At 34.6% G+C, this 17843-nt stretch overlaps 1 protein-coding gene across 4 annotated transcripts; it reads left to right on the top strand.

Annotated features, from left to right (window-relative positions):
- Positions 1-137: 137 nt before the first annotated feature.
- Ent1 (Equilibrative nucleoside transporter 1) lies at positions 138-15044 on the top strand. 4 transcript variants are annotated; one of them, XM_071598697.1, is made up of 13 exons: positions 138-313; positions 540-691; positions 770-986; positions 3972-4053; positions 4132-4283; positions 4374-4468; positions 4545-4595; positions 7407-7639; positions 7895-8020; positions 8111-8225; positions 8304-8389; positions 8776-8975; positions 10637-15044. In XM_071598697.1, exons 3-13 carry the CDS (start codon positions 829-831, stop codon positions 10746-10748), a joined length of 1410 nt encoding a protein of 469 aa, XP_071454798.1. In that variant the 5' UTR covers positions 138-313; positions 540-691; positions 770-828; the 3' UTR covers positions 10749-15044. The 4 variants fall into 4 exon arrangements, with proteins under 4 accessions (XP_071454798.1, XP_071454797.1, XP_071454796.1 ...); XM_071598696.1 differs by having other exon boundaries at positions 138-416; XM_071598695.1 differs by having other exon boundaries at positions 138-432.
- Positions 15045-17843: the final 2799 nt, after the last annotated feature.

Raw genomic sequence — 17843 nt, 5'->3', positions numbered from 1 at the left:
ACTCATATCTCACAGCCTTTAGCAAGTGAATAGAAATTAGCCGCTTCAACTCCCCAATTAACATGTTTACATTGTGTTTTGTATGATCATTTAGACAAATGACTACTACAAGGCAATGAATTTGTCGATGTTATTTCAACGATGCCATAATGTCACGGTCTCGGCAGCCCTACACTCAAATAGCATCCAGAAATGGCAGCGGCGAATTCTACGGAATAACTGCTACCTCTGTTACCATTTCACGTAGGCAATTCCATAATGACATCCTTAAACGAATAGCATCGAGTGGCATCGTTAGCGAGTAACCCCATAGGTATGGTACGGGTCAAAGCGACATACCAAAGAAGAAAAACCTGATTAATTTATTAAACCTGTTTTGGAAGTGTTTTTTCATTCATTTTATTATAGTTAAAAATGTATGAATTTAAGATCGTAAGTTGATTACATTGCTTGTCATTATTTATTAAGCTTAATGGATGCGTCCATATGTTTCCAAGGATGCAGTTGTTCATTTATATGCAAATGTCTCGATTTTTTAGTTCCCTGAGAAGGGAACAGCCCGCATACACGTCGGTAATTGCCAAGGCCAGCAAGTTTCATAAAGTTGGCTCTAAGCTAAAGTGGTGTCATGACTAGCAGTCGGCTGTGAATGCGTCATTGTGATGGATCAACCTATTTGAACCGTCGTAGGGTAAGAATTTAGTGTATCATGATGGTATGATGGAAAGGAGGAATTTATGGCCATTTATTTTGTGTTCAACTCAAACAGCAATTGTAGTCGAGTTTATGGTGCCCCAGTAGAGTTATCGAGATAACCACACTGTGAGAATGGAATACTCGGTAAATACTCGGCCCCTCTTGCAAGAGAGTGACAGTGAAGTTGATGATACAGGCGGAAACAGCGCCATGGAGGACGATGCAGATACCCATGTGGTTGTTACTAGAATGGATAAGCCCATCTTAAAATTGAGGGAACCATCTGACAGGTGAGATGGAGCATGAATGACCATTATATAAGTACCCTTTTCTTAGGAAAGGGTGTTTGTGATCGGCATAAATACCCCGCGATCCACCAAGAAGGTGTGTGGCTGTGGGTGCCAGCACCATGTGGGAAGGGTGACTGAAAAGGGAGGATATGGGAGAGGAAAAGAAAAATATTCGTTGTGAAACTATCACATAGCTTGCAAACTGGTAAACGTGCTGGAGGGTTCATTTACCTAATAAACTCGTTAGTTGTTATGTGAAAAAGGGGAATAAAATGAAATAAAACCACCCATATGATAGATCTCCACTAATACAAGACATGTCATGCAGAACTGATAGATACGAAGGGGAAACTCCACCATCACATGGACATGCAGCTCAAGGTCCCCACCCCAGAGACAGGAGAGGGAGAACAAAGCAGGGCACGCATTACTGTGACAAGCACTACATTCATTAAATGGCAGTGTCATGCGAGAAGGGATTTGACAACTAAACTCACAAGATGAGTGAAGTTTTATACATTTGAATAAAACCAATAATTTGCTAGATGGTGTGGGTGGCATTGGATTTCTGCTATCTATAACCCTGCAGTTACTATCCCATATTTTCCATAGTAAGGAGACCTTGAGTCTGCTAGTTCAGGCATCTATTTCCCATATTTTATATTCATGATCCAAGCAACCAATATATGTTGGAGTGCAAATAATTTGCAAGACGTCAGTACTGAAAAATGTGGCTCTGAATTTATTTAGTAACTTTACCTACCATTGAATCGTCTTTATTCTAATGACTCCCAACCCAACTCCAGAAGCAATTCTGTGAAGCTTTTCATTTTATCGTAACAGTGTTTTACCAATCAGGCTGCCATATGTTGAACCCACTTTCTCAAATGAGACCTCCTTCAGTTGGATCCCATGCATATTCTAAATGAGGCCTTAAAAGAGCATGGTTATAACGTTACTTGCCCTTGTAGTCATTCCTTCCCAAAATGCATCTAATAAATGCCAATTTTTTATTTGCTTGCGTGCAGATTTTACCAATGTGGGTGCCCCAAGTTAAATCTTTAGTTATTGTAAGACCCAAGTAATCTGTCATAGGAAATCCTCATAAACTCCTTTCAGGAAAATTAAGTTGCGCATGTTTCCTCCTAAGAAATTTGAAGAAAACAGCTAGTAAAAACGTGCTACTCTTGCATTACTAAGGCCTTACTTACTCAAATATTACATATGGCATCATTCTCTGGGGCTCATCTCCTTTCTCCTGTGTTGAGAAATTTCTTGGCATTCATTTGGACTCAAACTTGACATGGGAAACCCATATAAACTGCCTTTCAGGAAAATTAAGTTCAGCATGTTTCCTCCGAAAAACTTTGAATGAAACAGTTAGCAAAGCCCTGCTACTATTGCTTAAATATGGCCTTTTCTACTCCAGTATTACATATGGTATAATTCCCTTGGGCTTATCTCCTTTCTCCCAAGTCATATTTAAGCTGCAAAAGGAGGCTATTCGCATAACTGCATCTAACCTTCAATTTCATCTGACCATCCAATCTTTCAAGATCTTGGGCTCATACCTTTCCCTTCCATATACATCCTATTCACTGTAAAATACATGAAAAAAAATCTGCCAGATTTCCATGCAAATTATTACTATCGCATTCACTACACTAGAACCCAGTCAAACCTGCTCAAATATAACTTTCTTCTTCTCTGCCCAGTCAAACCTCAAATATAATTGAAACAAAGCTGCAAGGCTAGGACCAAAGGCAATGAGACTAAACTAATATAATAAACTACCCCAGAAATGCAAAGATACAAGAGATGTAACCCCATTGTAAAAGACAAATATATGTGAGAAAAATTTTTTCTGTGGGTATGAATTTGTTAATGATAAAATATGACTAATGTATGAAATAAAGCCTATGAAAAAACTAATGTTTTCCGCATATGTTAAAAATGCATTAATATAAACTGGTATGTTTGTGTCTATACGAATGTATATGTAACAAACCATATACACAGTAATCAACCGAAGGTCGGTTTGATAGGTGATGGTAGAGTTCACCCAGTACTAACCCCAACGGCATGTGAAATTCACTCATCAGGGAAGGGGGGCCTGTTCCTTTCCCTGAGCCAGTAATTGTTTTCTAGGAATATCTGGTACTCCAAAAATTACATTGCTTGGGTGAAGCTGCAGGTGCCCAGAGAGGCTTGCCTGAGAATCAAACCCAGGCCCTCTGGTCAGTAGTCCAATGCTCCACCCCTGGACTGCCGCAACCCGTGACAACGGAAATATATGCATATATAATATAGTAAACCATTATGAAAGTAATGCATATGATTATATTTATTTCCCTGGGACAAATAGATTGGTTAATCATACTTGTACAAATGCTTAAAATTTTTCAAAATACTTTCCTACTGCATTAATAAACATGTGGAGACATCTTTCCCACTCCTGGAAAGAACTCTAAAACTCCTTGACAGGAATGTTGTAACATGCTTTAATTTTAATTGCAATTTAACCGTCAATCAACTGCAATTTATTTCACATTATCTCAGGTCCATCCTGTTAAATAATTACTAAGTTTGTTAATCTTTTTTTATTCATAATCAATAAGGATGAGAGATGGAATATCCTATTTTGTTCTTCTTCTCAAAAAATTGGGTCTTTAAATAATTTGTTTGTCTGCAATGCCATCCTTGATGGTTCAATAATTATGAGGGTAACTAAAGGGTTATGTGATTGCCCTGTGTGTTCAATAATAGTATTTAAGTATTCACTGAGGAGACCCTTATAATTGTATGGTTTTTGTGTGAATTTATCAATAACTTCTCTTCATAATTTTACTCCAGAGGTTACATGGTTTGTATTGTTTTAAGGGTGTAATTGTATTTAAGGGTCTAATTTTCCTAATTAAGTCAATAAAAATGTAATTATTATTGCATACTTATGTTAATTATACTTACTTTCTTTATATTCCCAAGGTATCATTTGGCCTACACTGTATTTTATATCCTCGGAATGACAACACTTCTGCCATGGAATTTCTTCATCACAGCAGAAGATGTGAGTTGGAAAAATTGAGTAATTTTTTGATTTGTTAGGTATTTTGGAAAAATACCTAATTATTCCCTATATTTCCAGTATTGGATGTTCAAACTAAGGGACACCAATGGGAATTATACTACTCTTGGAACTAAGACAAAGCTACAGACTGAGTTTACTGCATATTTGAGTATGGCATCAACTATCCCTAATACATTGTGTCTCATACTCAGCTCTTTTTTAGCTCATAAGTAAGTGTTAATCTAAATTTTGAATGTTGTTTTAATTTGATACATTGGCTTTCTATTTCCCTAACTTTGAATTTCTATCTTTTCTTTCAGACTGCCCTTACAGATTCGAATGAATGGTTCCCTAACTATTATCTTAGTTCTATTTATAGTCACTGCTGCTTTTGTAAAAGTGGATACAGATTCATGTAAGGATTATATCTTGAATTTTAGCATTCAAATGGATTTTCAACTTTGAATTTATTAATTATGTATTATTTTCAGGGCAAACTGGCTTCTTTGCATTGACGTTGTGTACAGTTGTGATTGTTAATGGTAAGTATATTTTCCTTTAACTTATCATCCATTTTGTCAATTTATGTCTCAGGTTCAATATACTTGGTCCATTAAAAGAAAGGTACAGTTGAACTTTGCTTAATGAGCACGTCGCATTATGAGTAATTTGCATATTGATCAGATGTTTTAAAAAATGACTTGCTTAATAAGCGATTGTAGGCATAACAAGTGATAAGGAGAAGGGGATTTCCAGATTGATTGGGAGCCTGCTGCTTCAATTTTTGTTTAGCTCTTGTTCTGCTTGCATCTTAGTTTCACTTGTGATCACATATTTTTCCAAACTTGCCATCAGAAATATTATTTGTGATTTTTTTGTCCAAAGTTTAATAATATTTTGGGTATAGTTTTAAAAATATCTTCAAAAAAAGCCACTAGAAGAAAACTATTAGAGAATAAAAATAACTATAGAAAGGGAAATAAGTTCATTGGAAAATGACATTGAGGTAGGAGCATGGCTGATATAGTATTCATATGCGAAGTCTGTCCAATGAATACGCCAACTGAGGCCATAAAACTTTATGCAAAATTTAGTCTACATTGATTTTGTCCCCTTCAAAGTAATCTCCTTTCGTTGTTATGCACTTATTCCATCTTCTTTCCCACTGTTTCAAGCGTCCTTGGAAGTCCTCGGCAGTTAGGCTTTTTAGTTTTCTCGTCGTTTCTCGCTTTATTGTGTCCACATCTTCCCAGTGATGCCCCCTCATCACACTTTTGATTTTGGGAAAAGGGAAAAGTTGCAAGGGCGAGATCTGGCGAATAAGGAGGTGGATCAAGAATGGTGATTGAATTTTTAGCCAGAAACTGGCAAACAGTCGATGCTAAATGTGCAGGTGCATTGTCTGAAGGAACCATCCATCATGTTCATTTAAAATAGGGTGCACTGTTGATTTTCCTAAATTCATTTCATCACCTATCATTCGGACAGTTTTTCAACGATCGGTAAGGACAAGGGACTGCACACAATCAATTTTGTTGTCAACACAGGTGGTTGAAGGTCGTCCCGGCCTTGCATCATCCGTGGCATCTTGCCGACCATCTTTAAAACGCTTAATCCACTTGAAAACAGATGTTTTCTTCAGAGCCTTATCACTGTAAACAGCTGTCAACATTTCAGTAATTTCTTGATAACTCATACGGCCCTTCACCAAAAAACTTCATAAATTCCAAAGAAACTGCAGGAGATGCTGCAACAGTAACTTTTAACGGAGTCATCCGCTAATGTGCATTTCAATTCTTATAAATGGAAAAAGGATGGGTGAGGGAAATTAGAGGAGATATATGCAGTAAATCAATAAAGATAAATATAACTGAAATTAAAAATAAAATAAATATAGTAAAAATACTAAAAATAAATAAATAGATAATGGAAACAGTTAGAACCAAAATATGTCTGGCTAAGGTTTACTTGATAGCATTGACCCTCACCCTTGTCAAGCACTCAGCAGTCAGGGGCATATAAATTTATAAATACATATATATATATATATATATATATATATATATATATATATATATATATATATATATATATATATATATATATATATATATATATATATATATATATATATATATATATATATATATATATATATATATATATATATATATATATATATATATATATGGCTGCAAATGGTCCTAAATCAATGTGTATAAAATTATATAATAACCTACCTATATGTATTAAAAAAGAAGAGCGTGAACCAGTATTCAAGAAAATGGTCCGAGAATACCTCTCTGATAAGTGTTTTTACAGCATCAAAGAATACCTGAGACCTAATTCATAAATGTTCATTCCTTCCTTTTATCCTTGTAACACTTGTTTCTTGTAATACTTTCTATTTTTTGTAAACCATGACATGTCCTATACACTTGCTAGAGCTACTATGCACAGTGTCTCTTGGATGAATAAAATATTATTATTATTATTATTATTATTATTATATATATATATATATATATACATACATACATACAATATATATATATATACACAATATATATATACAGTATATACACACACACACACACTTAGTAACACACAATATAGAAACACAAAAAAAGAAGAACACTCACACTTTATTTCTTGATATTTCGACGGAAACACTCTGTCTTCATCTGAAGATGTAGAAGTAATGATTACTTCTATATCTTCAGATGAAGACAGAGTGTTTCCGTCGAAATGTCAAGAAATAACCTGTGAGTGTTCTTCTTTTTTTGTGTTTCTATATTGTGTGTTACTGTGTATTGTACTATTCGGCACTTCCGTGTTACGTCTACGAAAGCATGTATATATACATATATATACATACATATACATACATATACACACATATATATACATATATATACACACACACATATATGTGTGTGTGTGTGTATATATATATATCTATGTATAATATAAACCCCGAACCCTCAATGGCCGACCCAGTGCTTTACCTAGTAAGGCTATCAAGGCGTACTCTTACTCTCTAAAATTCTGAGTGTAAGAGGATGCCTCGTTAGTTCGACTGGCTAAAGCACTCAGCCGGATATCGAGGGATTTGTGTTTGAATCTTCATCAAGGTGAATGATTTTGACACTCTGAGATTGTTGTAATGTAATATATCTCCTTGTTGATGTGGAATAAATGACAGAAATAATTTAAGGGTTCAGGAATAGAACAGTCGATCAGTTTCAAAATTGATAGAAATAACTGAATCTGTATCTAATAAGTGAGATTTTCACTGTATCATGCCTTATCTCTTCAGGAAAATAATATTTTTTTTCTTTCTTACTACACAGCTGCAAGTGCAATTTTACAAGGAAGCCTTTTTGGTGTACTTGGAAAATTTGCTCCACGCTTTATCACTGCTGCAGTGGCCGGCCAAGCACTTGGAGGGATTTTTGCAGCATTAGCTGAAATATTTTCACTGAGCCTAAATGTTAAGCCAACAACTAGTGCATTTATTTATTTTATTGTGGCAGTTGTAATGTTAATCCTGTCAATTGTTGGATTTTGCCTTTTATCAGAAACGGTAAGATTTTTTGTTTGAAGTAATTGTTTGTCCTGTAACCACTAAGCTATGCATGTTGTATTCTGAATTTTGATCTACTATGGTCACTTTTTGAGTCCAGGACCTATGACACCATAGTGTATTCTAATTCATGTATAAAAATATTGTCTTGTCTTTAATTTTTCAAGTTTTTTGCTCTGATTAATCTCAACTGGATTTTTTCGTATTTCCTTCAATTTAACTTACAATACTCAAGACTATTCATTTTATTTATAGTTATTCTTCAAGTTTCACATTCAGGATAAAAGAGATTTGGATAATCTATCTTGTGATTCGAGTTCAATCCAGGAAGTGGATGAATCAACTCAAAGAAATATAAATTATAAAAGCATCATGTTAAAGGTAAACATTTTATGAGCTGCAACTTATTCATTTTTAATTTATTTTCACATTTCTGTGGGTATTAAAAACTTGTTGACCTTTATATTACAGATATGGGTATATAGCTACTCACTGTGGATGGTATTTTTTGTTTCATTAGCTGCTTACCCTGCTGTCACAGTGTTGATTGTATCAACATCTCATGGCAACTCTTCATCTTGGAACAGTATGTTGTAATACCCTCTTTTAGATGACAGTTTTACCAATTGTAGGTATGTTGCTAATGGCCTTTCATTAATTGCAGATGTATATTTTGTCCCTGTCGTTGGCTACCTCCTGTTTAGTACCTTTGATTATGCAGGAAGAATTCTATCAGGGTGGCTTGTATGGGTAAGCTGAAAAGTATTGTCTTTAGTATGCCATTTTAGGGAATCCTTCAAAACAAGGTATCTTATAAAGCATAATTTGAAAAAGTCAGTTGGAGCTTTGGAAGTAATTGAATAGGTCTAGATATTTTATTTCGTCAAGTAGTAATAAGAATTCAGTTAATGCAGGTTCAGGAATTAATATTGTGTCAATCAATAATTTCATACATATTCGAACACTAAAAAAGTTTGAGAAATACATTTGTGTGTTTAGTATTGCCATAGATGACTTAACTCCTTAGAATCTGAGAATTAATTATGTGCCCATTACTTATTACAGTGAGTGTGACTATGTGATTCACTGGCCTCAAATTCACTTGATTCTTAAATTTACATAATTTTATTTTCTAGCCCAGGGATAAAAGTTGGCTGGTTGCCCTATTAAGCACTGCTCGTGTAGTTTTCATCCCACTGTTACTTCTCTGCAATGCCCAACCAAGGCAAAACTTGCCTGTTTTAATTAACTCGGACATTGCCTACATAGCAATCATGATGATGTTTGCATTGTCTAACGGTTATTTAGCAAACATCAGTCTTGTATTGGTGCCAAGGTAAGGAACATCTTTCAACTTGGTAGAAATAATTTGGAAATGTTTCATTTAAGCCTATTGTGACAGATATATCCATTTTTCTCTCTTGTATAAGTGAGAATAATTTTGATGTTGAACAAATATCAATTTCTATTGCAAAAAAAAACTTCAAATTATTCAACAGATTCAGGCGAGATGTAGTGGAAGTTTGTCGTAAGAAACAAATTTGCATTTAATCTGTGGAAATCAATCAAATTATGCCTACAGCATGGATAGTACTGAAGATAAAGCTTTCCAAGATTGTACTTCTCTCCTTCACAGTCTGGTTCCTGAGTGTATACAAGGGACAAACTCAAAGATTTTTTTTTTAATTCCCAAAAGAGAAAGATATTAGTATGAAATTAAATAAGGTGCTGCAGTTTGACCATGAAATACTGCATTAAAAATCAGGGGAAAGTGCATTTGAGGAAACATTCATGGAAGGAATTCAGAATTGCTCTTAACTGCATTCACCTACATTCTGCTCACCTGCATAATTAGTAATGACGGTCATGTAAACAATCATGAATTTTTTATAAGATAAGTGATAGGCTTTCAGGTTGTTGATGACTTAAGATGCTTCTGCCCTCTAGTCAAATTTTCTGAAATGCTGCTCAATTCATCTTGAGATATTATTTTATTCAATAGAAGTTTTAATAATTGCACTTCCTGTGCCAGTTTTCCTGTAGTTTGTCCATCAAAAATGTATTATTTCATCTTGAGTGCATATGGGCAATATTGATACCTTAAGTAAAAATATAAGTTGTTTAAATATGAAGGAACACTCCAATTTTTATGTTCATTATTTAATTACTAGTAGAAGAAGTCTTTCTGGCTTAGTATGTGCTTTTGTTGGACCCTGGCACTGGCCAAAATTATATTCCCTAACTCTTACCTACAAAGTATCCTTTAACCCCATACCACATATTGCAATAACTCATTCCTTAGCTCTGCATACTTTCTTACTTGATTTTCCAGCATACTACACGCTGTTACTGTCTTAAACATCCCATTGCCTCTCAAAATCTCCTGCATCCACTTGCCCTGCCTTTGAATTTCTCCCAGGAGCTATCTTGCTTCCCAAACCATGTCTAGAACTTCATTGTTTGTTTTTTTTCCTGACCATTTTATTTTCTCCATCCCACTTTTCATAGGCCTCCAATCCATGCTTATACTGATGACCAATTTTCTCACCTATATTTAATATATTTATTATTGTGATGTTTTCATTCATTTGGAAAAATTTGCATCGGTTACCATTTTAACCCATAGTATTTAAAACTACTTCCATGTCATTGCATGTGTAATCTTAACTAATAATCCACATGGCAAGAATTTACAAGATGGAGAAAATTTATCAAGGATTATTATTATAGAAAAACAATTCTTTGGTGGACTTTTAACTCTTAAATTGAAATATTTTGTTATCAAAATATTGAACTTCATTGTATATTAACATTCATTACTTGATAAAATTTTCCTCTGCTACAAACATGTACATTCATATTGATAGCCACTCCATTGTTGACTAAATTTCAAACTCTGATGATGCATATGAGGACAAATTTAGGTAAAATACTTTTTTGGTATAAATGGGATTTCTATAATTGAGTATTGAGCAGTACTATTGTTTTTTCCTCAAGGTGTGTTGATGCATCTGAACAAGAAGCTGCTGCATCATTGATGGCGGCTTTCCTTGGGATTGGCCTATCTTGTGGCTCATTTCTGAGTGTACTTTTAGTTAAATTACTTTAATTTGAAATGTCATATTCCTAGAAGAGACAATTATACGATGACAAATGTGTTGATCATGCTTTTTCTGAAATTGATCATCATCCAAAACCCATGAAGATGCACTGAAAACATGGTATTTATATTTTTTGTCAATAACAAAAGCTGATGTCTTTATAGGAGGTGTTTCAGAAAATTTTAGTGGTATAGTGTAAAAAAACAATATTTTTCCATTTTTTGCCAAAGGGCAATAATAAGGGCACCTATGGCATCATTCTGTTGATGAATTGCTTGTGATCATTCCATTCTACTTAAATGGTAACATCTGTGTATGTTGTGATGCATAGATAGCAATTTTGCTATAGCTTAAGGCATTTCTGTTAATTTTACTCCAACTATTCTATGTGTTAAAGTCGAATGAAATCCACAAAAATATTTCACTGCTAAATTAATATCAATTGGCTTTGATATTCCATATGGTGAAAGTCATGTTGAACACAGAAGAGTTGCAATTGTAAGTGCATTTATTGAAGATTTAAGAAAGAATACATTTTAGCTGATAAATAATTGGATGCCTTGTTTTACAGCAAAATGGTTTATCAAAAATCTGGTTTGGGGGAAATATTTTAGTATTTAATGCTGGTTAAAGTTTTCAATGAAACAATTTTTTTACAATGCGACATAATTATCAATACAATGGCTGTCTTTGTGGAAGTAGCCTGCTATTTAGTACCTGTCTGTTTCTGTAGAATGTGTTAATTGATGGAAACTTAATGGTAATCCCATAGGATTTTAAGCATTCATTCATTTGGTTTGAGGGTATTTTGAAAAGTTCTTGGAATCAGTTAGACTTACAGGTCTTATCCCAGTGAAACCTTTTTTTCTCTTCAATGTAGTCTCCTTGTACCTAAATGCACCTAGTCCAGTGATGTTCCAGTTTCTTGATCCCATTTCAAATATTAGATTCCTTCAGGCCTGCAAAATATCCATTTACTTCAGCTGTTATTTCTTCGTTTGAAGAGAATCTCCATCCACTGAGGAAAATTTTGAGCTTGGAGAAGGAAAGGAAATATGATGAAGCCAAGAAGGAAATCTGATGTAGATAAGGCTTGTATGGCAGCAATTTGTATCTTAGTTCATATATTTTTGCCATAGCAATGACACTTGTATATGGGCGTACATTGTCTTGATGAAAGATGACTTTCTTCCTTGCCAAACCTGGCCTCTTTTTGCTTATCTTCTGCTGTAGTTTGTCCAGGAGGTAAGCGTAGTGCTTTGTATTTTCCAGTCATTGTTTAACCATTGGGAAGATTAACTGTCAGCAGAATCCCTTTTGAATCCCAGAAAACTTAGCCATCACCTTAACGGCTGACTGGAAAATCTGATATGCCCTTTGGGATGACATCCCTATATCTTCAGCAATTTCTCGCACTTTCAGCCAGTGAACCTCCATGACCATTTTTGCATTTTTGCAATGATTTCTGGGGTTGTGGTATAAATTGGCTAACCACTACGCAGATCATGATCTAACCTGTCCTGACCAAACTTGAACTCATTTGCCCACTTGACAACATTTGAATAGGAAGTAGCAGAGAGACCCAGAGTGTTGTGAAAGTCTGCATGAATTTTCTTTGCTTTCTAACCTCTCATTAAAAAGTGTTTAATCATTGCTCAAATCTCAATTTTTTCCATCTTCACAAATCACCACATGGGAACAAGTGAGAGGCATCTGCACCACAGACCTCTTCACAGAGCACTGAAGCATTACTTGCTCACTCATACCTATTACAATGCAGGAAACTCGTTGAGCTAGCACTAATGGCTGGTGGTGATTCCAAGAACCTCTCAAGATACCCTTGTAATACTAAAAATAAAATGTAAAAACAACAGTCTGAGTGAAATATCTACATGAAAAACTTCTTTCACACTCTTGCCAAAATGTTTAATTTTTCATGTTGTAGTTACTAATTGAACCATACAATACAGGTATGCAGTATTTTCAAAATGCTTAAAAGGCTATTTGCATTAGAGTGCTCTAAAGCATTAAAGTTAAATAAATGTTCTAATAAAAGGAATCATAAGTGTGACATTATGTCAACCTACTGTATTTTTAGAGAAATTGGTTCCATTAACATAGTGTATATTTTTTTAATATTGAAGGATTGAATGTCAATGATTACAAGTTTTATGGAAATATCTTACTTCACTCATTGCATGCTTTACAAGACTTGATTTTGAACACTTGAAACTTTTTGTATGCTGAAGCAATCAGTCTGCAAGAGTTGTGAATGAAGTCAGAAGAGCAATTACTGAAGTTGAAATGTTTAGATGCACTGTTTTGAGTAAAGGTCTTAATTCAAGAATTGTGTAGAGATTCTAATTGTGGTGATATCTATTTCTATACTGAATGTTAAAGATCTCATTATGTATAAATGTTTGTGCATGCTGTCGAAATTCAGATTAGCTTATTTAAGCATGTGATATTGATCCATTTGAAAAGATATTAGTAATGTTAATGCAAAGTGTTTCCCAGCCTACCACATGAAAGCCGTTTTAATGCAACATCAAATTTTACATCTCTTTGTTATCATTGTTGAATGCTGTGTCTACTTAATTGAGATTAGGAATTTATTTCCTGAAAAACTATCTAAGCTCCACTCCATTATAATCCAATATTTTAGCCCAATGCCATGGGGTTAATATATACATTCCATTTTCAGCACAACTTGTTAAAAACTATATCAGATTTGCAATGTAGAGGTACTCTAAATGTGAATGATGATTTTCAATGTGGGTGGGTATGGGAAAAATTATTTTAAATCAAATGCTTTAATTTTTATAGTAGCCACACACAAATGGAGCATGAGCATCCTGGCCAGAGAAATATTATTTGCATAATACATTTATTGTCTCGTGTGATATAATGCAAATCCAATTATATGTGGTCTGTCATAAATCTTTCCCACCCCCAATGTAATTGTGTATACCTGTATACAGATAAGACACAACTCCATTTTCCATGGCCATAATATATAAATATCTCATTAATTAATATTTTTTATACATATTAAGTTTTAATGTTGCTCTGAGTGTTTTAACAATCCATGTGATATAGTAATAGTGAGTTAAGGAAAAAAGTAGGTGCACACTCAGTGTTGCACCCTATTCCTAGCTTCTGGAAGTATGGATACATTATACTCCACATTGTCTAGGCCTCTGGGGATTGGCTGCAATAACCATTGACTTTGGTTTCCATCCAGTGAAAGTATACACTATCCATCCAAATGAATCAGGCTCATGGCATCAAAGTATGAAATCATGAAATTGGGAGATTTCTGTACAAATACCTCATTAATTTAATCTCTAATGCCATCGTATGTCTAATTTATTCATATTGTGTTTGAAGTGTGTTAATTTTAATATGAAGATAAAATATTTTTTATATCAGAAATGGACATGAACCAAATGTCCATTTCTATCTGGAACAGTTTTAAGCTTCTTTAATTCAGGTTCATTAAAGTTTTTATTTGAATGTGATGATAAAAATGTCTTCAGCCTGCAAAGTAGTTATACCCATGAGGCCCGACTATAATAATGTTTACTGTTCAGAGTCCTAGGTAAAATGCGAGCTTAGAAGATTTTTATTTTGACTTTATATTATTTTTATACTTTTAATATTTTTACACAATATGCTCTGTACATTTTAGTTCTTTTAGCATTGAGTGATTGTTTACACAATTGAAAGACTTGCATTATGTTATCCCCTAAATTCTATTGCCAAAGAAGTGTGTGATGTGTGGCTTGGAGTAGGTTATTATGATATTTTATTCGATGGAAATATTTTTTGAGTGAGTATGTGATGTCTTTTGTTTAATTGTAAATGAGCTCTATACTCTGTGGCATATAAGTTGTTCGTATGTTTACCTAACATATGTAAATGGTGTCTTTATGAGAATTTTCAATGATAAACTCCTGCCATTTTATAAATCAAGTGATGGAATGTGGTGAAAACCTACATCAAATAAACATTCTTGTTTGAAAGTTTTGGCATAATTTGTCAAAAGGTCAGTGTTTTCTTCTTTTACTCAGTGTAAAGTTTATCCTAGATTAAAAAAGAATAATTTTTAGTACATCAAAACTTAAATGCCACAAGATATTATGGCTATATTTGCTCAGTGTTAAATTAGCAATGAAACCTATGGCTCTCCTAATGATTTCCTCTGAAGTTCATGACTTTTAATATGCTGTTATTGGTGTTATGTAAATGGTTGTGACACAATATCATGTTTTTTCATGCATATTTGTCAAATAAATATTATTATAAACAAATTAAAATTTGAGGCAGTTTGAATTATTTGTACATACTAGTATATGGAAAATAATGTACAGACAGCAGTTCAGATAAATACACACAAATTCAACTTTATAATGAAGAAACTATACATTGAGATAGAATTGTTGGTTATCAAGATGTCGTATGTTTATCATCAGGAGAACAATTTTTTTTAATTTTTCCTTGTTGTTGGGGATCTCTTCCATGGACTACAACCTTGATATGGTGAAAGGGCTTGTACGTTCCGATGACCCCTAGAGCTGTGCCGACGGTAGTAATAATAATTGCTCCTGATGGGGTCACCCATGCCAGATAGGTCGAAGGTTGGAAAAGGTAGTCCATGCAGCATCTGTTCCTCAGTGAGGTGTCTGTAAAGGCATCTGACCCCAGTTGGGCAGCAATTGAGTGATGGTGTCATGTTAAGAATACTATTGAAGAAGGCAATGGGAAGCCACCTATATTATTATTTTCAAGATTTATATGATGGACTGTATAGAGGAAATGAGTTGTGGCAACTCAGGGACTTGGCCCAATCCACGATGTGTCATGCCCTGCAGCAGGAGAGGCAAGGCTTCCATGGCCATCATCTCACCAAACCCTTGCAAAGGAAAACCGACAGCAGCAGCTCAGAGGACTGCATTGGTTGGAATAGGAACTTGGAATATTCAGGACTGGAAAATTAGAGAATACAAAGTGAGAGATTGAAAGAGAAAATGTAGATGTTTTAGGTCCATGCGAGGTGAGATAGAAGGATAGTGGGGAAATACTGGAACAATATTTACAGAGTAATATGCATTGGAGGGGATGAGAGCCAGCGAGGGGTGCCAATAATATTGAATAAAGTGGTAGGAAGAAGAAAAATCAGCTTAGAGCAAGCAAAAGATAGAATATTACTAGTAGAGATATAAGTAGAACCGACAAACTTTATCATTGTTCAGGTATACATGCTACTAAGCAATCATAAGGAGGAAGAAATCGATAGGATATATGACAGCATATTTTAGGGCGCGTTCCTGCAGGGAAACATTTGATAGTGATGGGGGATTGGAATGTGACAGTAGGTGAAAGAAGAGATGGTGATGAGGAGGGGGACTACGGTTTAGGCATGAGGAATGACTGCAGGGAGAATTAAATACAAATAGACTGGAAGACATAAATTATGCACAAATTTGTACATTAAAAAAAATGTATAAATGTATCCATATATACACACAAATATATATTAAGTATACACCTACACTTACTCAAAGAAAATGGCAGTGATTAGAAAGGACATAAGAAGGGAGATAAAATGAAATAAAGCCAACAACATTTCTGTGGAACTACTCAAAGGTTTAGGGAAATGTGGAAGGAAGATTTTTTTGTGGACTAATTCATAGCATTTATGAGAGAGGAAGTTGGCTGGAAGACTTGAATCAGTTTTAGTTCACATTCCAAAAAAAGTAATGCCTATGTAATATGAAAACTACAGAACAATAAGTTTGATTTTGCCTGCAGCTGAAGTGGTTCTCAGGATCATCAACAAGAGGATTGAGAGCTGGGAAAAGGATTACTAAAGGGATGATCAGTTTTGGTTTAGCAAGGGAAGAGGCACACATGATACCACTGCGGTAATGATATAGCTAATAGAGAGAATTTTAGAGTACAATCAGGAATGAATTGGAAATTCAGTGCAATAGATATAGCATGAGAATCAATATTAGTAAAACAAAGGTTATGTGATTTACCAGAAAGAAAAACGCTAAGCTTAACAACAAAATATGAGGGCAAGAACTAATACAGATGGAACAATTTACATATCTCGGTAGTGTTTTGGACCAAAATAGTCTTAAGTAGTAGGGACGTAAGGAGAAAAATTGCTCTAAACAAAGAAGCTTTCACAAGGAGGAGAGGATTGATGACAGGTACATTGAGTAAGGATGTTAAGAAAAGGCTCATAAAAACTTTGATATGGAACATGGTTATGTACGGCATGGAAATAAGGTCTTTGAATTATGATGATAGGCATAGATTGGAGGTTTTAAAATGTGGGTGAGGAGAGGGTTAAGTGGATTAAAAGGAAAACAAATGAGAAAATGCTGGACATGGTGGGGAGGGATTGTTGGCAGAAATCGTAAGGAGAGAAGAAAAATAGATGCAAGGCATGTTTATTGGCAGTGGGACGTTGAAGACTGTGATGGAGGCAAGAATGTTAGGCAAATGAGGTAAGGGCAGAAATAGGATAGGGATGTTAAATGGAATGAAGGAGGTACACAGAAATGAAGAGGGGCTTGTTGTAAAGTGGGACGATGAGTTATATTTTGTTAGGAGAGATGAGAGAAATATTTGGTAGTTGTATTCCATCCAATACCTACCTCAACTGATAGATTACCTTTAATAATGTTGGGAATATTTGGAATTTTGTAAATCAGTGATTCGCATGAGTGAGCATAGAATAATAAAATAGTTCATTGACAGCAAGGGCCGTATTGCAGAAAGCATAAGGTATATAACGGTGTCTTAGGGTAACCTATTATTCAGGTAGTCTAAGTATTATAGTACACCAATGACAATTGGGTTCATAAAATACCATCCAAGGAAGAAGCAATTAGGGATATTGATGAGGCATATTCAAAATGTATTACTCAGACAAATTTTTTACATCTTCGCATTTGTGCTTTCTCTATGTACCGGTTGCTACCAGGCTCACAGAATTGTACCTTACTGTGGTTTCACTTTGTTTGCTTCCCATATTACTTACCAGTTCAGCTGTTGCAGAGCTTCAGCTCCTTTTAACATTATTTCTA

The sequence above is a fragment of the Hetaerina americana genome, unplaced genomic scaffold (genome assembly GCF_022747635.1).
Source record: "Hetaerina americana unplaced genomic scaffold, ioHetAmer1.1.p SCAF_10, whole genome shotgun sequence".
Taxonomy (NCBI): Eukaryota; Metazoa; Arthropoda; class Insecta; order Odonata; family Calopterygidae; genus Hetaerina; species Hetaerina americana.
Note: the sequence above shows the minus strand (reverse complement) of the source record. Positions and strands in the feature narration are given on the sequence as shown.

Coding starts and splice junctions, on each gene's coding strand:
- Ent1 (XM_071598697.1), top strand. CDS start 829: ATGGAATACTCGGTAAATACTCGGCCCCTCTTGCAAGAGAGTGACAGT. Junction 4,284..4,373: donor AGCTCTTTTTTAGCTCATAA/GTAAGTGTTAAT, acceptor CTTTTCTTTCAG/ACTGCCCTTACAGATTCGAA. Junction 7,640..7,894: donor TTTGCCTTTTATCAGAAACG/GTAAGATTTTTT, acceptor TTTTATTTATAG/TTATTCTTCAAGTTTCACAT.